General features: G+C 39.0%; 3 protein-coding genes across 5 annotated transcripts; 1 reads left to right on the top strand and 2 right to left on the bottom strand.

Moving 5' to 3' along the window:
- The first annotated feature begins 1,074 nt into the window (after positions 1 to 1,074).
- Positions 1,075 to 7,206, top strand: lamp1 (lysosomal associated membrane protein 1). Its single transcript, XM_005806757.3, has 9 exons — positions 1,075 to 1,492; positions 4,165 to 4,271; positions 4,380 to 4,599; positions 4,929 to 5,090; positions 5,180 to 5,376; positions 5,450 to 5,572; positions 5,650 to 5,716; positions 5,796 to 5,963; positions 6,052 to 7,206. Exons 1-9 carry the CDS (start codon positions 1,420 to 1,422, stop codon positions 6,189 to 6,191), a joined length of 1,257 nt encoding a protein of 418 aa, XP_005806814.1. The 5' UTR covers positions 1,075 to 1,419; the 3' UTR covers positions 6,192 to 7,206.
- On the bottom strand, positions 6,794 to 14,817 carry grtp1 (growth hormone regulated TBC protein 1). The gene is made up of 8 exons (XM_005806756.2): positions 14,214 to 14,817; positions 11,958 to 12,109; positions 11,704 to 11,862; positions 11,095 to 11,219; positions 9,688 to 9,784; positions 8,853 to 9,025; positions 7,995 to 8,180; positions 6,794 to 7,846 (listed from the first exon to the last, which is right to left on the bottom strand). The coding sequence occupies exons 1-8, from the start codon at positions 14,246 to 14,248 to the stop codon at positions 7,754 to 7,756; spliced, it is 1,020 nt and encodes a 339-aa protein (XP_005806813.1). The 5' UTR covers positions 14,249 to 14,817; the 3' UTR covers positions 6,794 to 7,753.
- An 889-nt stretch (positions 14,818 to 15,706) lies between these two features.
- On the bottom strand, positions 15,707 to 24,995 carry adprhl1 (ADP-ribosylhydrolase like 1). 3 transcript variants are annotated; one of them, XM_023331872.1, is made up of 8 exons: positions 24,400 to 24,995; positions 23,012 to 23,176; positions 22,807 to 22,932; positions 21,396 to 21,536; positions 21,107 to 21,234; positions 20,882 to 21,017; positions 20,528 to 20,693; positions 15,707 to 18,496 (listed from the first exon to the last, which is right to left on the bottom strand). In XM_023331872.1, exons 1-8 carry the CDS (start codon positions 24,611 to 24,613, stop codon positions 16,531 to 16,533), a joined length of 3,042 nt encoding a protein of 1,013 aa, XP_023187640.1. In that variant the 5' UTR covers positions 24,614 to 24,995; the 3' UTR covers positions 15,707 to 16,530. The 3 variants fall into 3 exon arrangements, with proteins under 3 accessions (XP_023187640.1, XP_023187641.1, XP_014327152.1); XM_023331873.1 differs by having other exon boundaries at positions 20,882 to 21,014; XM_014471666.2 differs by lacking the exon at positions 15,707 to 18,496 and having other exon boundaries at positions 19,495 to 20,693.
- Positions 24,996 to 27,189: the final 2,194 nt, after the last annotated feature.

Below are 27,189 nucleotides of genomic sequence, written 5' to 3'. Positions count from 1 at the left end.
AATAACACGTGGAAATATGCACTAAACAAAAAAGTGTAAAACAACTGAAAATACCCCTTATATTCTAGTTTCTTCAAAGTAGCAACCTTTTGCTGTGATTACTGCTTTGCACACACTCTGCATTTTCTTGATGAGCTTCAAGAGGTCGTCACCTGAAATGGTTTTCACTTCATAGGTGTTGCTCTGTCAGGTTAATAAGTGGGATTTCTTGCCTTAGAAATAGTCATGAAAATAAAGAAAACCCATTGAATTAGAAAGGTGTGTCCAAACTTTTGGTCTGTACTGTACATCTGAGTTTGAGCGACAACTAAATTTTCAAATTCAGAAAAAACATTTATTACCCAAGTTAGTTTTACCAATTGAACTTCTGAATTTCACTTCACAAGTTCACTGAAGTGAAATTGAAAACGTGTTTTTAAATCAGTTTTTATGGTTCCATTGAAGTGATCATGAAAGTCTGTTGCCTAAAATCATAGTGTGATCCGAGGAAGTCTGTGTAAAGTTAAAACAAACTCAACTATGCAGTAAGAATGTACCAGGCAGCTGCTAAGTGGTGGAGAGTAGCATTTAAGCAGCCTCCCTGCTCCCTTTGGGCTTTTGCACAGCCTCGTGAATTGATGAGGGTGTCAGCTGACTGACCACCAGTCATGCACATTGCAGCTTGCAAAGGGCAAACCGTGCAGAGCGTCTGCCACTTGCAGCACAAAACTAGGCATTAGACACTTCTATTACCTTTTCATAACGCTCTTCTGAGTGTGTTGCAATAATAAACAGGAAAGAAAAAACATAAGGCACGCCGACACCGTTAACCCCGCCTTGTTACGCTCAAATTACTAACAAGTATTATTCTTAATAATTCTATTAATTTTTCTCAATAGGTGTCAGCTATTGTACTATATTCCAAGTCATAGTTAGTCTTTTCTGCTATTTGTGTTTTACTTCTCAACATCAACAGCGCACTTTTTTGTGTTTTTATTTTATTTTTTTTATTAATTTGTTTTTGGAGCCCTGATAAGCTCAGCAGCAGCAGCAGCAGAAGAAGAAGAAGCGGGGGGGGAAGAGGGAGGGGTGGGTGAGCTCACGTGACTGGGTCGCCCTGAAAGCTGCCAGTTTTCAGGACAGACGCAGTTTAATCACACTGCGCGACTAAAATAAAGATCGATATCTAGATACGATTTTTTGATGCTTTTCCCGTCCGCAGGAGCCGATGTACAGCTGCTGAACGTCCCCGCGCTCTCCCATCTTCGGCCAAGCGGATAAACAGCCACCGGAGCAGCAGCATCACCGCTCGCCGTCGCTTCACTTTCAGCTAACGGTCCGCGAAGACAAGTGCAGGAGCAGCAGCTGCGCCACCTGCGCCTGCAGTGGAGAAACAAACCCCCCACTGGGGGCAATTCTCCATCTGTTTTTTGCCTGTGCATGGGCTCGACTTCGAAGATGAAAGTCCTGGAGAGCTTAGGCCCGCTTCTCGTCGCCTGTCTGGGGATTTTAGGTGAGTGTTTTGCTGTTAGAAGCTGCGCTAAATGCTACCACCGTTAGCCTGAACGACGTCACAGTTGTGACGCTGTTCTGGAGTTGAGACGCCAGACTCGGAGGAAGCTGGACCCCTCCTTCAGCTACCAGTGAAGGTTGCAAAATTTTCCCTGGGGCCTTCCACCAACACGGACCCGAAACCCTTTTAAATAACTTCTGGAATCACGTTTAAAATGTCCGTCACTCATTAAAAGTATCAGGTGTGGAAAAACTGCTGCACCACGTACATGGCTGGTAATAATCTAAATAAAAATATTAGTACTTTGGGATTAATATCACAACATTAAACAACTGATACCACTGCTGATCAAATATAGTTTTTTATCTTAATAAGATGCAAATAAATCTAGCACTTCACGTTGTTTTTATTCTCGTAGTAAATGTACAGAGAAAAATAATCTGACCCATGCACAATTTTTTTATGTTTATTTAGTCGTTCAGTAAATTAAACCTCCAACATATGGAATTTCCGTGAATTACAAGAATTTGCAAATATGTAATTTGAATTGATGGATTTATATGTCCATTGGTAAATTTGTTTTTAAAAGGATATGCTGTCAGTTTAAAGTTTCTCAAGTGATAACCTCCTGTAGAGATGATGCGTTAAATTGATCATTTATTGAATCTCCTAAAAGTTTTGATTTCTCTCCTAGTAAATTGATATAACATTGGTGCAGATATGATAGATACTTAAATGAATAAACATTGGTGAAATAAATTAGAAATCTTTATGGTAAATATTAGCTACTAAAGGAAACTTTGCCCTAAAAAGGCATCAATATCTTCGATTTCAGAGCCTTTCAAGGTTTTCCCTGCCTCTGAAAATCCTGACTGTGCTGTAGTTTCAGGAAGTCTCCATACTTTGTGTTTTTTTGTTTTGCATTTGATGCTGATATAAAGTCCTTGTACTGTGAATGTTGTGGACCAACAGATAAGCCTCATTGTTGTTTCATCTGAGAGCTTCACATGACTCCCATAATGACTTTGTGTTGCTCAGAGGTCTGCAGGGGCCCATAGACAGTGTTAGTTTAGAACTGGTGAAGTCCTGCCAAACACACAGGCACCTAGTGCTGCTTACGCCAGGGGAAAAAACAGCAGATCATTACTAGCTTGAATGGTGCTGAATATTTTTATTTTTGATGTTCATTCTTTAGACATAAACTTAGCAGTTTTTAATCACAGACTGTTTGCAGTTTTTCTTCTGAATCGTTGAATTCCTGCATCAATATTTTCCGGCGTGCTCAAGCTGCAGTCTGGGATACCTTTCTGTCTGACATTAAAACAGCCGCTTTTTACTTGGTACACACTGTAGCTTACCTCATGACAAGGATTGTAGCGTTGTGTAAGCTGTCTGCTGCGTGTTTACACTTTGAACAGAGGTGACCTGAGGGACACTTTTTAAAAAACGGCAGCGACTGGCAGAGGTAGGGAGACGCCTGAAACTGAGACCGCTCCCAACAATTGGATCATTTCAGCTGACAGAAATCAGGAGAAGCTGACTGTCTGATAAATAAAACTGCATAGCATCATGACTCAGGCAGAATATATAAACAACAAAAAAACAATGCATGGAATTATTGTTAAGTACTTTTATTCTAGTTTCTTAATAATTTTGTTTTTAATTTCATTTTTTTTATAGATTCTTGGGGAGGCTGTAATAAAGTCTGTGTTATAAAATACTGGAAGATGTTGTGTAAATATGCAAATCTGCTAACTGGTGGTGATTCAGGTTCAGGATGTTCACTGTTAATGTTTGAAACCAGGACTGCGCACACCCACAGCCAGGGAACAGTAATTTGGCAGGTTTCGCAGAATGAATAACGTATAAACAGCTTTCTGTGCAAGTGTGTAAGTTTCTACATTCTTACTTTGTATAAGTCTGCATAAATAGCTCTGGAAAAAACTTGGACCAGCAGGACAATTTCTGTTTCACAATCTTAAACAGAAAAGAAGCAAAAAGGTTTGAGATTAAGTTTATTCTTCTTTGTCCCCAAGTTTCCCGTTTCTTACGACCTCTAGTGGCAGTCTCTGTGAACTGTCATTCTTCTTTTTATAGATAGATGTCAGCAGTGAGTCGCAGTGGACCCTGCCAATTAAACTTTTTTTTCTGTAGTGTAAAAAAAATTATAAATAGAACGTTATGTTTATATAATGTTCAGAAGTCTTTGCAGCAAAGTGCAAAGACTATGAAGAAACTGAGAAAAATATTGTTATTGAACCAGTAACTAAGAATAAATGATTTGTAACATACTGGGAATATTTGCAACAAACTATTCTGAGCTCCACTAAAAAAGACGCACTTTTGTAAAAAATAAAGAAATAATCTAAATCCCATTAAATATACCATTAAGGTTTATACTGCTGGTGATTGCTTAATAAAAGTTAGTTCTAGTAATTGCTTTTTAAATTTGTGAAAAATGTGAGTGAATTTGTATTTCCTAGCAGTAGTGGTAATTCTTTATATTCTTACTCAGAACTCAGGTTTATGTAAATTAGTAATGTGCTTGTATGAAAAACAACAACATAAGTAAACATGTCTGAGTCTTTTAATTGAATTTTATGCAATTTATATAAAATATCTCCATGTCACATAGTTGTTTTCGGTTCCTTTTATTGTGTCCTCATTTGCAGGTTGCACTCAGGCAGTCACTCTGGAGGTGAAGGAAAGGAACTCTACCTGCATCAAAGCCGAGCTGTCTGCATTACTCTTCATCACATACACCACCTTCAACAGCACGGTAAGCGCTCAATATTCTGCTTGCATAGAATCAGAAAAGCGTCTCCTTTTCTTGGCATTACATCCTTTACTGTATCACCGTATGAACTCGCTTGTTTTCCCTCCTCAGAGCAACGTTTCCACCTCGCTGCCTGACTCCACCTCGGTCGACGCAGCAAGTAGCTCGTGTGGAGCAGCAGGCCGCCCGCCGTGGCTGGTGGCGGTGTTTGGATCGGGTCACGCGCTCGGCCTCAGCTTCGCTACCAACGGGAGTTTTTATAGCGTCACTAACCTGACGCTCCAGTACAACCTGAGCGATACTTCGCTGTTCCCTCAGTCTAACGGCTCTGGTGAGAACGTGCATTAAAGTGGTCCCGCCTCAAGTTTACTATCAATTTTAAAACTACAGTATTTAACTTTTATAAAAATAATTTTTTTTTTTACATAAGCTGTCATTATGTTGTGACAGTATGGTATGAGACAGACAAACTGAAAAAACTCAGACCTCACTCTGACAAAAACATTCACAAAGGTTCTTAATATAGCAGCAATTACACAAAGACAGGGATATAATTATAACAGTTTGATGATTACATTTTTTGGGGGGAGGTTCTGAATGAGTTTTTGTTGCATTATATGTTTATAACTAATTCACTGCCTTCATGCTTGTGTCCTATAGGCGTAGTGACTGTGGTGAGTTCCTCAGTTGGGATCTGGGCTCCGATCAACACCACGTACCGCTGTGCGAGCCCCACCACCATCAGAGCGGGAGGAGCTGCCGTCACCTTCTCTGCTATGAGGCTGGAGGCGTACATGCCGGGAAATGACCTCAGCCCAGCAGGTCTTCTTACCGGATCACTTTTAAACAATCTTTTTTTATTATTATTATTGCATCAAAACTGACCAGGCATCTGTTGTGTCTTGTCACAGAAAGTGTGTGTACGGCAGATCAAACCACCACCACAGCGCCCCCTACTACAACTACAACAGCAGCTCCAGCACCAACTCCACCAGGAACGCCCGAGACCGGAGTGTTCTCTGTGACGAACAGCAGTGGTACCGTTTGTCTCCTCGCCAAAATGGGTCTGCAGCTCAACGTCTCCTACGTCTCTCAGTCTCAAAATAAGGTCAGCATGAAGCTCGCGCATTATCATTTAGCATTATAGTACAAGGTATTAAAAACATGGTCTTCATTTCCAGACTGTTCAGGAATTAGTCAACGTGAACCCCAATCTGACGGTAACATCAGGATCATGTGGAGGCACCACTGCCAGCTTAGTTTTAACACAACAAACCACCACGCTTAATTTTACCTTCTCCATGGTAACTTCTGGATTTCCTCTCAATTTCCATTAACGTGCAAATATTACAGGCGGTGAGCATTGTTTTCCTGTTTGCAGAACTCAACAACTAGCAAGTACCATCTGAGTGGAATAAATCTGTTGGCCAACTGGTCCGACATGACTGGTGGGTCGCTGGTTTTGAGTGTCTTTGCTCTGAATGCTAACGTTTGCTTGGACAAATTTCTGGTGTGTTCTCTTCCCAGCTCCTTTCTCAGCCAGTAACACCAGTTTGGACTACCTCCGGAGCACGCTGGGACGCTCCTACATGTGCAACACGGAGCAGACTCTGCTCGTGGTCCCAGCTTTCTCTCTCAACACATTCAGACTGCAGGTGCAGCCGTTTGGAGTCACAGCCAGCCAGTTTGCAGCAGGTATTGTTGGGGTTTAATTTCCATTTTCAGAACTGAAGAAATTGAGATCCAAAGCACTTTATTTATTTTGTAAACCTGCTCTGTGCAGCGGAGGAATGCCAGTTGGACCAGGACCAGATGTTGATCCCCATCATCGTTGGAGCAGCACTGGCTGGTCTGGTGCTGATCATCCTCATCGCGTATCTAATAGGCAGGAAGAGGAGCCATGCTGGGTACCAGACCATCTGAGCGGACGCTCGGTTTAACTTGAACCTTACAGACTGAGAGCTGGAAGAAAGGAGGGAAAAAAGCGTGGGAGTAAGTGAAGGAAAAGTTTGAGTGAGTGAGAGTTGTTCTCTGCATGTCCTCTGGATATTTTTTTTTTCTTTGACTTCTTTTGCGGGTGATAAAACGTGAACTACTTGCTGACTTTAGACGATGTTTATCACGTTGAAGCTGGAGAGGAGCAAGTCCGCTCAACTGTTCAGCTCTGAGCTTATGTTGACAGGTGGACACATCGCTTGAATCGCTTTTTTTTTTTTTGTAGCTGTGTGATTATCTATGATAGAAAAGAGAATCAACCACTGTAATATCTTTTAAAATCTTATGCCAGAGATTCTGTCGAGGATTTTTTTTCTCCTTTATGATCCTTGATGAAAAGGGAAATCTCTAATGAAACACAGCCAAGGGGAGATTCTCAGATTTCTCAGGCTGATGTAATGTTTCCCCTCCTTTCTGGATGTAAATTGCGTATTTATTTAACGATACAGAAATTTGAGAACCTTCTCAAATTTAAAGCAAGAACCAGGGGGTATAAGTTAAAACAGTATTAAACACAGGAAGCAATCCTCTCCATTTTGACATTTAATCTGGCCAAAATGACAGTTTCTACTAAAATAAACTACACTTTTATTTTCCTTCTGGGTTCTTCTCTTTGATAACTTGCCTCCCAAGAACTCAAGAATGGGATTCCAGAAAAATCTAACCTTAATGTCCGTTTGGTGAAATGTTTTGGGTACACAAATGCTTGTTTGGTGGATTGAGTTCTTGTTTTTTTATGACTCAGATTTAAATCCGAGTTGTTACAGTAGAATTACACAGCATTTTACTATAACAACTTATTGATGTAGTACCAAATGAATTGGTTTCCATCTTTTTTTTCTGTCTTATAAAAAAATAAGAATGCTTAGATTTTTTTTTTTAAGGAAAATTCTATTTTCTATTATGCATTTTCCTGTAATGTAATAAAAATATTTAGAGTCCATGTTGGAGTGATTCCTGGTATATAAAACACAGACAGCAGCTGTTTCGGTTGTGCTTGTATTGGATCACCATGGTAACTTGATTTAAATACAGTGTATAAACTAAGCCCACATCTCTGGTAATGGACAGTTTCACTTAAATGACTAGTTTAACATGAACACCACAAAAATATTGAATCAATATATTTCATCATTCAACTCTTCACCTAAAAACAACAATTAGTGTTATTTAAATTTTTGACAAAGATGTGAAATACAGTGGACATTTTATTCCTGGCTGTGCTTTAAGGGAACAACATTGTTTTCATTCAGGTTTTTCTATTTAGCTTTTGCCATCCTGGATTAAGGTGCAAAAATCTGAAACTTCATGTAAGACAAACGTCATGGCATGAAATGGAATCATCGGGTCATAAAGCACAACATGTCAGCTTTGATTGTCTCGGTTTATGCTTTAAGACAAAGTTCAGTGTAAAGTGACTCGGGGTGTAAACAAGCTGCTGGGAGCTCGACCCTCTGGAATGCATCGGCGGACGTTCTGGGAAGTCCAGGTCAGAATTCTCCTTCACCAACTCGACCACGACATGTCGCCCGGAGCTTAATCAGGGTTGCCATGGAGAGACTTCCTGGTTCGGTGAAGATTTTCTTGGAAAGGCGAGAAACACCAGGATTATGGGATTACAGAAGCAGAAATAAAACAAACAACTCCTTTATTCTGAGCGAGCTCGTCTCTAGTGAAACTACTTCCTTCAGGAGCAAAGATGGGACGCGCTGCCGCCCACCGTCCTCTTACCTGCATGAAAGGGTGGCAATCTTCAACAAATGGTCCCTGGGCGATCTCTTTGAAGGCCTGGCAGACGTCTGGCAGGGATTTGGCCTGTTCGATCAGAGCCTGGTTGTGATGGATCAGGGTAAGAGCTACACGGAACAGGATTTTTGAACCTTCATAGAAAAGGCAATCCCAAATCCGCAGAACAGTCTGAGGGAAAAACAACCAAAATGTAATGCTTCATGTAAAAAAAAGAAAACAATTAAAAATCTGTAATTTAACTACAAAAACAGAATGCCGTTAGAAATGCAAAATTAGTAAGAAAAAAAATCAGTTTTCTATATATTAAAAAAAAGTCACCTTCAAATTAAGTTTTCTACAAATGCTCCCTTGTTCTATATTCTCCTCCCAAAACATCAGTGTAAGGGAGGAATATGTGAGAAGTCGCACTACTGTGCAGTGTTTGTGTTCAGATCTACTTCTGAGAAAACGGCGTGAACGTCTCCATGTGTTACTGCCTGGTAAAAGTTCCTCCCATATTTGGAGAACAAACACCGGAGCCAACATAGTTTCAACTCAAAACGGAGGGAGACGGCAACAACTTGTGTAATGTAGGAGAAACTTCACTATCAGAACTGAGGAATAAAACAAAACCACATTTTCATCTAAAACCAACCGGTAGAATCAACCGTGTGTATGTAAAGTACGAGACTTGAGGGAAAGATTTTGCTGCTTTTACTAAACACCATCAAACCACATGTTTTTCTTTTTTTTAAAAAAAACGTCAGTACATTTCCTGATTCAATATTTTTCCTCTCTAGTATTTTTTTTTATATATTGATTGTTGTAATACAAAGTATTAAAAAATATACACATGCTCACCTCCACAGGCAGAATGTCAATATAGAGACAGATGAACCAGCGAGAGACCACCAGTGTCCACATCACATTGTGTTTCACCATCACCTGCCACACTCGGGGGATTTTGAGTTTCACCAGCTCCCCCAGCACCTCCTGGTCCGTCTTCAGTCCCAGCATAGCAGGACTGTAGTAGTCTATGACCAAACAGTGAGTGTGTTACTCAAAGCGTTTTGTTGCGTGGACCAAAAAATAAATAAAAATTGCCAACTCAGAAGCACTTGTGGGATATCAAACTTTTACCTGCTGAACGATAAACTAAGCTGCAATATTTTAGTTACACAAACAAACCAGGAAGATTTATTTATTTATTTTTTGTAGGAACGGGATATGCAAATTATAGCAGAGCCAAAATTTAGAACAGGTTTGTCACATTTGCCTCTTTAAAACGGAGGTATCCAGTTTGCAAATTATTTTTGAGTTAGAAAAAAAAAAAAAAGTCTATTCTTAGAGATCAGAACAGGATTTAGGCCACTCACTCTGAAAACATTTGTTGTATTTGGCCAGGTGTAAGAAATAAATACAAACATGATTTAGATGCACAAAGGACTGCCTTTGTGTAAAAGTTACAGGGTAAATGCGGTCCTACCTACTATGAAATTAAATACAATACAAAAAATTATAGATATTAAAAGAGGAGTACTGTGTCGTGTACCACACTTTTTTCCACTGTAAAATGATTTTTTTTGTAATTATTTTGCCCCAAGTAAGAAAAAGTATCATCAGGATTAGTCGGGTCTGATCACCAGACCAGAGTAGAGAGACGAACGATGACAAGAAAATTGATTCACAAACATACCTGGCAAAATTCTCCCAATCAGTGCATCCATCAGCCAGAAAGACTTTTCTTCATCTTTAGTGATAATCAGTAAATAACCAACAATAAAGTTCATGCCCTACAGATATAAAAAAAATAAAATAAGACTTGAATACAGCGTTCACACATTTCATCATACAGAAGAGCATTCTGACTTGGAGGACTATTTAAAAGTCTATTACAAAAATGAAAATATCTGCTAAAATCTTTTACCATGCTGATAATTTGGCCTTTACTACAAAATATGTAAAAAGTATTTGCATGTCCTGAAAATGATGGCAACCCTCCAGGTGTGACGGGGAGTTTCCAAACTACAGCTACATTATACTGGTTCCTGCTGGTTTAAAATGCACAACGTGACAAAAAGAAAAGAAAAAAAAGAGCACTGTGTGTGTACCAGGAACACACACAAACGTCCCAAATGAAACCACACCTGTTTCAGTCGGGATGAATGGAATCTGTTTATACTCTGAAGACTTGTTTGAATTTCAAGCCAGCTGCATTTTGGTAAATGATATTTGCCTGTCAAATTCTAATAAACAAACAAAAAGGCGCACTAAGCTGACACAACCGGCCTCTTTCTGAACACTTACATAAAATGCTATGAAAACTACTCCCAAAAAATGTCTTATTTTTATTTGAAATTGTGGTCTTATAGTATATAAGCACTCCAGATTGAAATACTAGGCATTCCAACATAGGTTTCTGCTTTTAAATAATTAGAAAAAAACGTATATGTTGTCCAATTTAGTTTTCCTACTTTTTCCCAGTTGTTACAGTATCATTGGTAATTGGGCATCTTATTTGCTCACCCTGACGCTGATGAATGGCTGATTATTTCTGGCTCTTCTTCAAGTCGTTGGAATCCTAGTTTTCAGTTTTCATCCAGGACTTTCTGCTTCCCATTTTGAAGCATTTCAGCTCAAATTAGCAAGACAGCCTTTCATTTTCTGCACTTATTTTTGACTTTCTAAACAACCTTTCAATGAAAGTTTTCTTGAGCAACACTTCTGACGGCACACTTCACTTAAATTTTCAGAACTACAACAAGCATATATTTGTGAAACTTCTGGCGTCTTCCTCCAAAAATAAAGACAGCCTGTTTTTTCATGAAAAGAACGACTTTGCTGCAATTGTTTTGATCACAACTCTCCTGATTCAGTTTCAACAAATCAACAGAATCCATGTCATGGCTGTCAGGTCTATTGGTTTTCTGTTACTCTGCTACACCTACTTGCAACAGCATAGAAATATATTTTTTTACCAATAGCAGCGACTGATCTACTTAATGATGTTGACGTATTTTTCTGAACTGCAATTATTGCAAATTTAAGTATATATAGATATATCTAAATCTGTTTCAGCTTGGATTAGGAAGGTGAGTAGTACCTGGCAGTAGCCCACAGATGGGTTATGGTAACCATAGGCCAGCAGCACATTGAACAGAGATTTTTGCAGACACGGGTCTGAAGACTTGCGGAACAGGACGTTGTCTGGAAACGTTCTGTTCAAGTCTGAAAGATACAAACAAGCTGGTGGTAATGGTGCTTTCTACAGGTTTGTGGGTGCATATATGGATAAAAGTGATGTATAATTAAACGCAAGCAGGAAATTGATTACTTTTAAAGCAGAGAATAGCATTTTAAAAACTGTATTTTAATAAAGTTTCTTTCATCCTTACAAAAAAAACTTGAGGATGGTGAAGAAAAAAAAATGCATCTCTGGTCAAACAAACAAAGTCAATGGCATTTAAAGAGATCCACGGAGGACATGCCAGACAAACCAGGAAAAGCTCGTGCGGTTAAAGCCTTTCCTAAAGTGGAAAAAAAAAAAAATGCAGCAACATTATGCTGTGTGTTTCTCAGCAGCAGGGACTGATCTGAATTAAGGGAAGAGTGAATGCAGCCAAAAGTGTGTTTGGGATGGCAGTTCACCTCTCGGCACAAGCCCTAGAAAGGAAAGGATTTCAGAGTGAAGAAGCAGCCGCTAAAGCCTGACCTGTTCTGATGGTCTCCACCAGTTTGGAGTCATTGTGGGTCACCAGCATGGACTGGTAGTACCCTGGGTTCTTCTCCAGCTGCTCTTGAGCCCCGCTGGCTGTCATCCAGATAAAAGTGCGGTGCTCATTGGGGATCCCCTTGCGTACATAGCGCTTTACTGAACGACAAGGAGAACGTTTACATCTGGCTTGAGTTTTGGTGCAGGCATTCCTTTATTTGTGGACACGGGTGTGTGTGGTTTGTCACACTTACATTTTACATTCCTTTGCACCTTGCCGGTATCTTTCAGCAGTCTGGACCACTTGATGGAGCGTCGGGTGCAGATGATGAGATACTCGGACATGAGCTCCTCGTAGGATTCAAAATCAAAGTCCTCCGAGCGCTCGAAGCCATACGGATCAATTCTGAGCCAAAAAGAACAATGTTTCAAACTAATTTTCAAGAGCAAAGTTAGGGATTGTTATCAGAATTACATCAGGCCGTAGTCAAGCTTAACTTGTCTCAGTACAATCAACAGAACTAGTTCCAATGTCATCCTAGTATTGATCTTTGTGATAATTAGACAACCACTGATTACATCGTACTAATTTAGGCCTGGCAGGAATATCTTCCTTTCCTAGAAGACAAAGTGTGGGTGTAGGTAGCTCCAGCTAATGCCTTAGGTAACATGTTAATCTTCCTACTGCTTAACCTTCCCAAAGGGCAAAGTCATTCCTGAGGAACTAATGCATTAACAGACCATCAGTTCAGAAATGTGATGGGTTTGTTTTGAGTCTGTGTAATCACAAACTGAAGTGCAACATAAAATCAAGACATGACCCAAACAATTAATTAAAATAAAGCTATAAATATGTGAAGAATGCGTCTTAACATTTATGAGTGGACATTTAACAAAACAAAGCCATAGTTTGCAAAGGACGTTTGACTTAATGTTCCTATATAAGGTAGTAAACTAGGCACCGGTATCAGTAATTAATGTTTTAAGTGATTGCATTTAAAGTGCATAAATGTTGTGGCCATTTCTGTCATCAGAATAATCTGCATTGTTCCTGCTCAGATGCAAATGAGATACTTTACATAGAGTATTTCCATTAGGGAAAACCTAAAGAAAGTTTAAATTAGTTACGTTCCATATGCTAAAAACGATGCTGAAAAAGATGCTAAAGCTCAATGAGAATGGTAAAAATGTGACGACAAAAAAAAAAAAAAAAAAAAAAAAAAAAAGAGAAAATGTGTGTTTAATGCAAAACATATCTTCACTGCAAGTAATTTTTTTTGGGGGGGGATCGAACCTTAATAATAAGTGTCCTACACCAAATGCATTTTTAGTGTAGAGTTAAGCATTAGACAGCGCAAAAAGAAAAAAAGTCAACCCATTAAAATTTAGACTAACTATTTTTCAATTATTTTTGTGAACTCCAATATAAGGCCCCACCCAAAACCAAGTTATAATAATAAACTCTGAACTGAATTATAATACACAGAATATAGATTCTTTAAAATTCAGAATATCTAAATTTGTGTTGCTTTGTGTAAGTCAGGGTTGTCAAACTCCAGTCCTCAAGGGCCACTGTCCTGCAGTTTTTAGATGTGCCACAGGTACAAAACACTGGAATGAAATGGCTTAATTACCTCCTCCTTGTGTAGATCAGTTCTCCAGAGCCATGCTAATGACCTAATTATTCTATTCAGGTGTGGTGCAGCAGAGTCACATCTAAAAGTTGCAGGGCAGTGGCCCTCCAGGACTGGTGTTTGACACCCATGCTGTAAGTGTTGTGGCTTTAGACCTGGTTTTACATTCGCCAATACAGCCATAAAAAACACTGAAATTGAGAATGTTTTAGTTTTGAGCATTCAGAAATGTGTGAATATTTTTGATTTTTAACTAGGGCTGGTCTAGCAAAACTGAATAATTGTTTATTGGTTTTGTGATGGCTATGTCCTTTTCACATAACCACTCATTTTTTATTCATTTTTAATTCTTGATATGGACTACTGCTTGTCTGGAAATGAACAAATAAAGATCAACATACTTTAGATACTTTAAAAAGTAGTGAAATGTCCTTTTAATCTAGTGCTGAATAAAGTTCAAATAAAGTCCTACAACATAACAGGTTAGATGAGGAGGCAGCTTCCCAATGGAGTAAATCTTTAACTTAAAATGATTATAAAACATTTAACAAGAGTTTGAAAGCTATAATACCTCAATGCTAACAGACTACAGTCTAAATATACGCTTTCAGAACAAAACTGGTATTAAAAACTCAAAGAAACAACGGTTATTTTACAAACGTATTAATGTAACTAGTGAATGGCTTAATTACTAGATTACCTAGATTCATACATTTTCTCCAACATGCAGAACGTGAGGACCAGAATAATCTTGCAGCTCTTGTTTTTTTCTGAAAGGCTTAGTAACTCTTGAAGTGTTTGTCATTGATAAAAAAAAATAACATTTTAACCGTGTTTAACGGTGATGAATCACACCGTTAGGTCCGTCAGCTTTACCTGTCCACTCTGTCTTTAGCCGTACTCTGGTTCATGGTGGATTGTGTGTCTGTGATCGGCGCTTTCGCTCCAGTAAAACGACGAAAACCGAGCTAGGACTCCAGCATTTGCTCCTCGATGCGTTTTCCTCACCAGAACCAAAAGTTAAGTTGAGGCGAGGTCTCCTGCAGGCTCACTTTCTCCATGTCGGAGTGCGGAGAATCGGGACGGGACGCTAACTTACTCTAAAAAAATCCCCAAATCCGTAAGGAGTATTACCGAAGCCCCTTCCAGGTAAATTAGTAGCTCTAAACTAAGTCACCCTTATATTTTATCGATACAGCCCCAGTCTACCCAGTCAGTCGTGTCGGGAATCTGGAGTTTTCCTCTGTTTTTTTTATCGCCATCCACAAGCACCTGCTCCCGCTTGTCCTCGGTCTCTCGTTGGGCTATTAACCTAACTTGTTCTGTAGAGCAAAGAAAACATCCAGAACCAACCCCAGAACGGTCCCACCCACCGTATGTTCCTGGTCGTTTATCCAATTAGTCTCCCTGCTGCTGCCCGGGCAGTTGAACCGAGGATTTGGATCAGGGACAAACAAACTAAATCAGATCTAATGCTGCCTTCACGGGACTCACGGCAGCGTCGTAACTATGAGATTCCTGAGTGTTTAAAAGGGACTCAGGATGCATTCACGGGGCTTTGAGGAAAAGTGGAAAGTTTTTGTTGTTGTTACGATTTCTGCTTTTAATGTCGTAACAAAGTAGAAATCCTGCTATTTTCTTGTGTTTATATTTGCAAGAAAATACAAACACACGCTTCACCAGGTCTAAAATTGTTAATGCTTTTTAGAATAGCTTCCTAAAATAAAATACACGCGTTCTTATTAATTTAGGTTTGTTTTATTGCCTGTGATCTGTTTAACAGACAGGAAAAAATATTTACTAGTTTGAACAATACAAAATGTTATTTAAAAAAATAAATAATGCGATCACAATAAGCCACGCTTCTCAACAGACAATCGCATATTACCAAAAGCACTAAAATGCAGCAAAAGTAATGAAAAAAGCCAAATTCCACCTTTTTCAGATGAAATTTGGCTTTTTTCTGTATAGGTGGATGAAATAACTGTTGAACAATCTGTTTTGACCTTAGACTGAAGGTAAAAATTAATTTATTTAGCATCACAGTGAGTATATGTTAACATCAACAGATGAAACCACAAAAAATACATTATGTTTGGAATGAGAAAGAGTCCAGAGTTAAAGGGGACAGAAAATATGTGAGGTTACATGAAGAGGCCTGAGGTCAACAAATGTTTTTAGTCAGAAAGATTTGGAGAAGGCTGAGTGGGTATACACTGCAGCCAATGCAGGAAGTGGGATGTAGACAGATTCTTACCAGAGAAAACTGAATGCAAAAATTACGTCAAAAGGTGACTCCATAAAATATATGTTTGCTATGTAACCAAGGTTTTGAAGCTTTATTACTTTTTATATTTGTCCCTTTGTCAAATTTGTTTGTTTTTTCATTTGAGCTATACAATTTAAATGTCACATTAAAAGTGGAGAAAAGTCTCTCAAAATCCTTCCATTTTAACACAGATAAATAGGCATTTTCCCCACAATTTCTTCTTGAATTAAACATCTTTAAGAATTAAAATTTTTATGTCCTCATTTTGTGTTGTTCTCTAGTAAAACTGCAGGAAAAAGTTCATATTCAGATTATCATACGGTGGCATGATCCTGCCTGCAGGTGTTGGGTTTTGTATCACCAGCTTCACTTCCAACTGTGGACATGTTTGGGTCTGTGGTGTGAGCGCTTATCTACTCTGAACAAGTCTCACTTTGTACCAGTGTAGGCTCAGCCGAGAAGTGTCTGGTAGCTGCGATATTGTAACATCACATGGAAAAGAATGAGAGACGTAATAAGACAAGGTCAAAAGAAAACACTGTCTTCTTTGTAAACAGCCTTGTAAAGATACTTGTTACACTATGTGTTTTAGATACCAACAGGAATGAGCTATTTTATTTTTAAAGCTTGAACACTCAAGGCTGGACAATACTGTGTCATAAAGAAGATATGCAATATTTAAAGCAACATACCCCACCGACCATAAAATTCTACTTGACAACATTAATTTACACAAAATATAACTGCAAAGGTAGAGGTAGTTTTCTGTTATTCAGGCTTCACATACAAATTTATTCACTTTGAATATTTTTTTTCACTTTCACACTTCTTTTAAAACCCAAAGATCTCTATGTAACAACAAGGTAAGCCAAAATTAGCAGTAACTATTTAGTTATAGCAGATTCTGACTTGGGGTCACTAAACCTAGAACGTGAAGGTGTCCATAAATCGTATTATTTTAGGCTTATATGTTTGTTTCACTGAAGAATCTGCGTAATTGATGGTTTTGTACTTTGGCCTCTGTTTTGCGTTATCTCTCTCACTGTCTGCAAATGCCTCCTTGTTAGCAATCTCTTCCAAATGGCTACAATTTCCCGGCTTTCCAATATGATTTTTTTCTGATAGTTTTCCATCTTCATTTCTTTCTTCAATGGCTTCTTTGTGTGTTGCTTCAGCTCCACCCTTTGATGTTCTGGTTGTTACAGCGGGAAGACAAGTGACATGAGGACATCTGTCCTTGTCTTCAATATCTTCCGTTGAGCGAGACACATCACTTCCTTGATGAGTCAGAGATGAATATGACAGCTGATTTTCAGAGAGAGGAGTTATAGTTTCGGGATGTGGGGTTGACTCAATCTGATTATTTTCACCACAGAATCTGTAAATGGATGGAATGACAGACCTGGAAAACGTTTCTTGAATATGCTTTGGTCTTTGGAGATTGATCTCTGCATTGGTATATTCCAAAGAATATGGCTTGGTTTTCGAGTCAGCTATGCTGTCTGTTTTTTTGTATTCAACTCCCTCTAAATTCCTGGAAGTACATTCCAGGTTTCCCAGCAGATTTCCAAGGGTTTCCTCTGATATCTTGTCCTGTTCCCAGTTTTCATAAACCTCAGATTTAATTTCCCTCGTAGATAGTTCAGGAGAGGAATCTATACATTTGGACCTGGCAAGGGAGCAGATTAAAACTGTGGCTCTTTGCCAGTTTACTGGGATTTCCTCCTGAGGAAGAACTTTGCAGGGCTGTGGAAGTGACCATTCAGTCACAAAAATTAAAGGAAGTACTTCTATCTCTGCAAATTTAACTTTTTGAAAAAGCTCGGCCTCTATGACTGGGATTTGGCTGAATTGTTCTGAACCTTTATCCTCAATATCAACATCATGAACTTCACCTTTCATTTGGTTTAGTGAAAAGCAAATCTCTTGATCCAAGGACTCTGCTGCTCTCAGATGACTCTTATCGTCTGTGTGTGAATTTGCTTTAGTTAAAATGTCTGGCTTTTGCTGTTGTTCGCTTATAATTTTATTACTTTTTGATTCTTGCACAACAGAGTTACACTGCTGGCTCTTCCCTGGGTTCTGCTTGTTGAATGTTTGATCAGTCACCTGGTGTTTCCCTCTTTCAACACCAGCTACTTTTTCTTTTATTTGACATGCAACCCTGTCTCCCCCACAAGCCTGCTTGTGAGATAAAAATAGATCACTTTTCTTAAATGCAATGGCTATGTTTTCAAATCTCGTCATTAAGGAATTTAGGAGGATTCCTCTTCCAATGCGTCTATGTTTGATCGGCTCTTCCTTCAAGGTTTTAGATCCCTGTTGTTTTTGCACAGCTAGGGCAAATTTGGCAACAATTTCTTTCACACTGCCACGTCTTTTTAGTCTTTTGTTCCTGGTGTCTGTGTTGTGATTTCTGCTTTTAATTATGTTATCTTGACCTTGTACCCCCCTGCTGGTAGACAGAATTCCTACCGCCCTCTGATTGGTGCTAAAAGGTTTGGGCGAAGACCTTAAAAACTTAGATTGGAGAAGCTGGAACGTGGTAAGGCGCCGAGATGGCAATTCTGCTTTTGACTGACTTTGATTGACATTGCACCTTTCAGAAGTGTTGGAACTGCTTTCGGCTATGATGCCTTTCTTAAACTGAATTCTTGTTGCCTTCTGCAAATCAGATTTGACAGTGTTTCTTGTGTGAATTTGTGATGTGGTGCTAGACTCTGGTGTCTTCATGCTTGTGTTATCGGTCGTCCTCTTGAGCAGATCGTGCATTAGATAATGCAGGAGACTCTCAAAAATCCCTCGGAGCACTGGTCGACATTTGGGGTCTCTAAGCAGCCTCCTCAACGCACCAACATCGGGGCTGATTCCAGGTTTCCAACAATCTGGTCTATGGAGAATAGAGGACATGCAAGACTTTTTGAAACTGACACCAAGATCCTTAGCAGCAATTTGGGAAGTGACCTTTAGAGTAAAGCAGTTTTAATTTCTCTAAACTCTAAAAGGAACATTCTCTGACTTCACCTGCTACAATTAACTTTGTTAATCAGTCAGTGAAAATCTCTGCCCTCTTTGAACTGTCAATTTCATTAGTTCTCTTATTACTGCAGCAAAAGCAAGGATTTAGGATTTAGATCACATTTGAAGCTGATCAAATGTTCCAGACTACAGTTCTTTGAACTGTGGTAAGGAGCTGCCAAACAAGACAAAGAACTTGGCTTGAAAATCAAAAAAGCAAGCTTGAAATATATGTTAAGACAGTGAGACACAGTCAGTTCAATTTGTTTTAGGTGTGGACTGGTTACCAGTATCAAGGTATACCAAGGTTTTAAAAAGTTATGCTTTAAAAACCGCGAAGCTCTTCTGTCATTCTGTTCCTGCAGTGTAAGAAATGGAAAGTGTCAAAATGACTGGAGTCTTCTCCGTCTGTATGAAGCAAAAAGTAGCTGTTACTGCACACTGCAGGTCAGTTGACTGACTTTTTTTGCTGGCTTAAAAGATAGAAGAATTTAACTTTTTTAGAATATTTAATTATATATATTTAATTATATATACAGTACAAACCAAAAGTTTGGACACGCCTTCTAATTCAATGGGTTTTCTTTATTTTCATGACTATTTATAAGGCAAGAAATCCCACTTGTTAACCTGACAGGGCACAGCTCATCAAGAAAATGCAGAGTGTGTGCAAAGCAGTAATCACAGCAAAAGGTTGCTACTTTGAAGAAACTAGAATATAAGGGGTATTTTCAGTTGTTTTACACTTTTTTGTTTAGTGCATATTTCCACATGTGTTATTCATAGTTTTGATGCCTTCAGTGTGAATCTACAATGTCAATAGTCATGAAAATAAAGGAAACTCATTGAATTAAAAGGTGTGTCCAAACGTTTGGTCTGTACTGTATGTATATATAATCAATTTGCTCAACTCTATCAAGCGCAAAACACCAAAAATAATATTCTAATCGTGTAGGCCAATTACCAAGAGACCACTGAATTTTACACTCCTGTTACACACCGTATTACACTCTGAGAATCCCATCCTGGCTGATGCATGCATAAAATAAAGTTGTTGTTGTTTTTTACAGATTTTTAACATTTCTGTGGTTTAAAATTGTAATACAAATATTGTGCAAATACTTTAATACAGTACAGGGATAATTTTAGTACAGGGAAATATAATCACAACTCGACATTCCTAACAGTTTTATTCATTTTAAACCAATCCCAATTGCACCATCAAGCTAAGGATAGGTAAAAGGTTAAAAAGTTAAACTTGTATATTTGAATTTTTTTCTGAAAATTTTTGATTCAAAAGGAAATTAGTTATGCAAAAGCCAGCTGCAGAAGCAGGTTTTCTCATGCCTTCACTGACAGCACTTGCTCAAACTGTAAGCTGATTAGATTGAATTATTTTCTCTTTGTGCTTCATGTTAATAAAAGTTAGGTTTAGAAAAAATGCATCAGTCAGAGAAAAGAAAGATCTACCTTCCCCCATCTCCAAGTTACTAAAGTTAAAAAAGCAGAAGGTTTTTTCTTTCCCCACAACTCTGTCACCGGCAAATCAAGACAACAGTTCTTTTAAGCAAACAGCATGATATCTGGATTTATGAAAACTGATTACATATGAATCATAAGTAAGATATTCAAAGAAAAAAAGTCAGGCTAATTCCTTTCTTTTAATTTTTCTTAGTTACGCATCTTTAGTGAGATGCAATTAAACCTTTTCATAAAAACCTTTGACAGATGTGTGGATAGTGGACAGAAAAAATCAAAGAGAGCAAGGAATGAGCGGTGAGAAGAGGACAGCATCACTCATAAAACTAGTCAGGGAATGAAGGAGAGTGTTGGGCAAGGTGAGGAGTCGCGCTCAGTTCCTCTGACAGCCAGTAGAGTTCAGCTCAGTGAAGATCAGGATTACTTCTCTGTGCATTTCTCTGCAGAAGCTGCTTTATAGAGTGCTTCTCCCAACTCCTCCAGCCGTTCTCTTTTGTCCAAATCCCGGTGTAGGTTCTGAGGAACCTGGCTCAGGCCGTTCATGAGGCCATAGAGGCAGCCAGCGATGAGGCCCGTGGCTTCACTCTCACCTAAAACAACATGTTTACAGAGTGCCTTAACTCACATTGTTCTTCTGTCTTCACAATACTGTACTGTATCAATTAAAAACGCAACTAAAGTTATTTAAAGTCAGCTAAAATAAAGAAATTTTAGATTGTTTTGCTTTTTTCTGCACAATTCTGTAAAACGTACAGGTCTGTAAGTCAAAGTTTCTCACCTCCATGAAACATGGCTCGTTTGCACAGCTCTGCCCAGTTGCTTCCTGAGGCCAGAAGTGCATCGTAGGCGATCATGGGAGCATCATGACCTCTCCGCCCTGCCCGACCCTCTGAACTCCAACGCTTGTACATCTGCTTTGAGGGAAAAAAAGGGCCTGTGTCTGCAAAGGGTTGTAATCCGTTGATTTGATAGTATGAGAAATAAAGAACCCCAAATGACATACCTTATCAGTCTCCTCTGCATCATAGCCATCAGGAAATGATGGTTTGTTTTTTCCATCCTTGTCAATCTCTCGCTCTTCGAGGTAAAACTGCCACTTAGCCTCAAAATAAAACCAGTTTTCCTGATATTCTGTGTAAACAAATGTAGAAAATGCACTACTGGGATCACTTTTTTCTTTGTTTTACATAAATGCACAAGAATTTGTAATAACATATATTGATTATCTCTTTTTCATGCAGAAGTTTTAGGTTTTGTTCTTTAAAAAGATCTAGACTGGGCCAGAGTCCAACCTGCCATGTGTCGTATTGTCTTCTTGCAGTACTCCTCTGCTCGGGGGATGACCTCCATGAGCTCACGGCCCCAAGTCACAAGAGGCTTCCCCTGGATTGCAAAGGATGCAAATAATGCTGTTGTCAGGGAGCCGAGGAAGCCTTAAGCCAAGAGAAGAGAGAGACATCAAAAGTGACTTTGGCACTTCAGACTGTAGACAAAAGAATATTACAGCACCTTCACAATTATTAATTTACATAAATCTACCTGATGATTTTTTTTTTTTTACGTTTTTACTTTTTTATTTATTTTTTTTATAGTCAGATTCCAAAAACCTTCAATTTGTGGCTTCTTTTTATAAGGTATAAGAATGAAGTTACAAAAAAAAGTCTAATTTCTATCAACCACTAATCAAAGTGGGAAAGACAAGTCGGCACTGCTTTTCAAGTAGAGCAGATTTGCAGTCATTGTTATATGTCACGACATGGCAATAAGAAAATGGCTTTGTTGCCTAAACATGTTCATCGTATCAGTCGTAGTTCTAATTTAAAATGTTTTGTACAGCTGGAACTGTGACAAATAAGGTTAGAGTACAATCCAGGTTTGTCTTGATACACAAACAGGAGGATAATACAGTAAGTAAAACTGTATCTAAAGAGAACTGGTTCACCAAGTCGCCATAACTAACTAACTAACTAACTAACTAACTAACTAACTAACTAACTAACTAACTAACTAACTAACTAACTAACTAACTAACTAACTAACTAACTAACTAACATCCATCCTCTAACACCCTTGTCCCTAGTGGGGTCAGGAAGGGTGCTGGTGCCTCTCTCCAGCTAACGTTCCGGGTGAGAGGCGGGGTTCACCCTGGACAGGTCGCCAGTCTATTGCAGGTCGCCATAACAATCATTTCCATATGCAAATCGGCTATTTGCAAGGCTTGTCGGAAAAAGCGTTTGCTCTCCTGATACTACAAATATAAAACGGAACCATGTGCTTTGGTCTAGTTCGACTGAGATTAAAAGATTTGTTTTCAAGTGGATATTTGAGTAGATTTTGAAACAGTGTGTAAAAGTAAATCATGCTCATGCTAAGTAGAGAAATTGTATAGGCCTGTGCGTCTTTAAAAGGGTTATGTTATGCATAGAAAAGAAGCTGGACAAGAAGAGTTCATAAGAGAGGACTCATTGTCTCTGAAGGCCTGTGCAGTGCAGTTTTTAGTTGTGTCCTTGCTCCAACATACCTGCATAAAAGCTAACTTATGTCCTTAACCTGTTCCAAGGAGCAGGATGAACAGCTCATGTTCAAGCAAGATTTTGGGAAACAGAATCAACAAAAGTAGATCTACCGAACAGTCAAACAGCAACCCAATATTTGGCCTATCATTGCTGGATCATTGGAAGTTTGAAATTGCCAGCACATCACCTGTTGGGTGGTTATGGGTCATTCTGCCGATCTCAATGCTGACCTCCACCAAGTTATCCAGTCTCTCAGGCTGCCAGTATCTCATACCAACACACATGGCTTTGGCTGCTGCTCCAAATCCAGACCCTGGAGATGGACATACATTTTTTACTGTATTTATGTTTAGTTTATACACAAAGCTTCCTAAATCTTAATCTTAACCTACCCTTTTCATTGAAAGGTGTATGCCAAGCGAGCAGGAAGTTATGAGGTTTAAGGTGAACACAGGGCTCCACGGTGCCTGGATCAGGAGCTCGTCCCTGGAGAGAGACCATGGCTTCCACATAGAGACGCACCACCTCCCTGTACAAGTCCTCCAGACACCAGTAATCTGGACACACATACACACAGTGGTTAGGAGTCATTCATGACTGGCATGCAGAGAAAGATAAGTGGGGCTGCAATGAGCTAAGTTTAGCCCCACTCCACCACAACACAGATTAGGACCAGAATGCCTGTGGTCAAAAAACAATGTCACTTCAGCAAACTTTGAATTGTCTTTGAACATTGTATCTGTGATCTTTGCATGGAAGAAATAATCTGCTGACATACTAAATTGCTGACCCGTTCACATTTGCGATTTGGAAAATAGTCAGTTAATTTCAACATTGAGTTGCGTCATCACGTTTAACGGTACAGAAGAACTGCTTGAATGATGAGATGATTCATTTGTTCTTTGATCAAGTTAAACTGTTCATCAGCTAGAAATGAGAAAAAAAGATTGTATTGTTTTAGCATAAATGACATTTCATAAATCTGAACTTTGGAAGGTATGACTAAAAACAAAAACATGATGCATTACTCTCTATACATTGTTGTCTATCCAGCTGGTGTCTCTACAAGCTGGATGGTTGCTAAATAGGGATTCCTAATCTTGAAATATGTCATCACTATTTTTTCTCAGAACTATTGTGGCTACCTATTGGCTGCATGTACAGCCAAACATGATACTAGTAGATTACAGAGGTCACTGATCCACCATTGTTCAGAGGATCGACTTTTCCAATGTAGTCTATTTTGGACTTTTTGGATTCTCGGTCCAGTAACATACTACAGGGGAGGTAGCATGTATATGTATAGCAGCATGTACTATATATGTATAGGTAGCTATGATATGTAGCAAAAATGCAACTTGATAAGTGACAACTGGTATCCCCAAGTCTGTGTCATGTTTTTTCCAAAGACTTTGATGCTCGGTTGCAATGACGAATGATGGCATCTTACTTAGTTTAGTCTTTCTAGATTGTTCTAACTAACGTAGTTTGACTTTGCTGAATGTAGTGTAATAAAAAATAAGCAAAATTATATACAAGCAAAATAAATTTAAAACAAAACAAAATAAGAACAGTATTAAAGTATATTTATATGTTCAAAGGAGTGAGTTGAAGTATCCTTAATCCAATCCAAGGTGCTTGGATGTTTCTAACAATGTGCAAAGCACTGGTTTCATGCGAAGGGTTAAGTACATTTTTGTACTTAAAGCTGCTACAAGTTTCTCAGTGTTGACACAAACAAAAATACCACCATCCTTGTAGAAATTAATTCTTCACATACCTGTTATGAGGGCTTCAGCTGTGGTCATGTGCATCAGCACTGCATCACTCAGGGGCCAGTTGTCAGGGTCCAGCTTCAGGGACTCCAGTCCCCCCAGAGACGCCAGCTCCTCTTGGATCTTCTTGCCTGATGTGCAGCTTTCCCAGCGACCCTTCCTGTAGCCCAAAGCATCACCAACGGCACCGAGAACCATGGCTGCTTTAAACTTCTCCATGCTGCCGGATTTTTCTCTTAATGGCACACCCAGCTCAAGTTAAGATAATAATACCCCCCTGAATGAATCTCCTTGCAGGTCTTCCTTCCACCTTCTACAGGTGAACGGTAAATGGGACAATGAAGAGAGACCAAAAATCTTTCGAATTTCAAACCCTTCCAGCCATTTTCTCCATATCTGCTGCATCACAGCTCTGCTTGCCTTCCATCTTCAAGGTTCTCCTATCAGTTTACCAAACTAACTTTGAGTAGCAAGGCTGGACGCACACATACACAAACATGATAGCACTGCTTTATCACCCTCAGCTTCTTTGTCTTGGACAGCTGTGTCCATGCATCTCCTAAAAAGGCAATCCCTGTGGTCCCAAAGCTTAAACGCTGGATGACGGGCTTTGGAGCGGTAATCAGGGGTGGACACAGGGTGGAAGAGATGCTAATGTGCCGCTGGGCCTGAGTGCAAGCATGTCCAGCAGCTGGTGCTAGAGCTTATCGACATCTCACCTATCCCATGAGAGGACAATGCACCCTCACACACAACAGCTCACCCTCAAAAAACTAATTAAATCCAATCAACTGATTTATGTATCAGTATATTCAACATTATTCTAATTTAATTACTTTTGTGTCTCACACATACATGTACTATGCCTTTTATGTGCATATTTGTTCGTGTACTTTGTTCTAAGCTTATATTCAGACATAGCTTTACTAAGAGCTGATAATGACGATATGTAGCAAAAATGCAACTTGATAAGCGACAACTGGTATCAAATAGAGCAGCTCTCTGCTGGCATACCAGAGAGCTGTGATTATGTGGAATACATTTTTTCCTCCGTCACATTTACTGCTGTTGTGTAATTTACATCCAACTTTGTTTGACCTGAATAGACACCTGCTGTCGCTTTAGATCTGCAATGTTTGCATACAGCATAAGACAGCCACACAGTTCAGTTTTACATTTTTCCAAACAACGTTGCTCATATACTAAGGATCATGGAAAATAGTTGAGCTGCAAGTTCTCAGTTTTACCGGACAGTTTAGGCTCTCTCTTATATACACAATATAAATCTAAAAATACACATCCAAAGTGTGCTAGGCCATAGGTTTAGTTCCATAGGAAGGTACGCTTCATGCTTCTGCATATCAAATTATTTCAGACACTGTCTTGCTCCCAAATTTGTTGGAAAAGTTTGGGGACATTCCCTTTCTTTCTGAGCATGGTGTGGAAAAACCTGATTGGCCAGCACAGTCCTGCTCTTAACTAAACATGAATGATGAATTCGAGCAGACACTGTAACCTGGGCCTTCTTGTCCAACATCAGCGTCTGACCTAAAAAAAAAGCACGAATGTTCAAAAATTAATATTCTCATGATTCTAAGCCATGCGGAAAGCTGCAAAGGGTGAGCCAAAATCTGAAGCCACTTGACTTCATACATGGCATGTGTGAATGCAGATCAGTGAAAACTTTGGGCAAAATAGTGCAAGTGCAGTGACAATGTACATCAATAGCAAAAAGAAAAAAGAAATTCATACTATATTGACATTTTTTTATTAATACCAATGCAACTGAGAAATGCTTTTGATCCATTAAGAGCTGCTTTCTTTCACAGCCAAAGTAACACTGTTTAAATGAACATTGTGCATCAGGAACAGTGACACATTTGACAAAGACAACATACCAATGGACCACCACATGAGCACAATACATGTGTATCATAAAATACATACGTATTGTACTGATTGCGAACAGATGTTTTCATATCTTCAGTTTCATATTTCTGACTGGTCTAAATAAGTTACATTTGTTTTTTTAAAACAATGTTTCACTGGATCAACTCTTGCTCAGCTGATGTGATGAGAAATATGGCACTTGATTTGGATTTAATGTGGAATAAACTCAATTATTTGGACTAGTATCTATAATTTCACTCAAACTATTTTGAACTTAACCTAATACGTAACTATTTTACAGTGCATAGCTGCTCTGCTATAAAATAATGCATAATCCTTATTGACAAAGTATGGCAAAGGTTATGTTATGGTGACAGCAGTAACCTGAAAAACATGGAACTGGATGAGCTCTGATATAAAAACAGGATGACACACAGTGCTGAGAGAGATAGCTGGTCCCTGAGCTCTGCATCCTGTAACGCTGCATTCAGCATATGTATCAGTAAATATGATAATGCAGTGTTGCTCTAACTGCTATAAACAAAAAAAAAACTAGTCTTATGTAGAATTTGCCTATAGCACAATTAAAAGTGCTACAATCCTCAACCACCACTAGATGGCAGCCCAACAGCTCAATGACCTTTTGATTATGAGGCAGCGCAAACCTCAGTGTAAACGTACATTTAAAACACTCGTGGGTGTGCGAACCACATTTAAAAAAAAGTTGAACTTACTGTAATGTAAACTGAATAGCTCTGTACTTGTAAAAGTGTATATCAGTGCAGTTTGAAGAGGTGACAAGGCTTCACCTGGGTAACTGAAAACAGTCCATATACAGGTTGAAATTCAAGCTCTTAGGCACTGCAATGCCAACAATAAATTATGCAAAGCTTTTTCCATTTTCC

This window comes from Xiphophorus maculatus, chromosome 4 (genome assembly GCF_002775205.1).
Source record: "Xiphophorus maculatus strain JP 163 A chromosome 4, X_maculatus-5.0-male, whole genome shotgun sequence".
NCBI lineage: Eukaryota > Metazoa > Chordata > Actinopteri > Cyprinodontiformes > Poeciliidae > Xiphophorus > Xiphophorus maculatus.
This window is presented reverse-complemented; position numbering and strand designations above follow the sequence as displayed.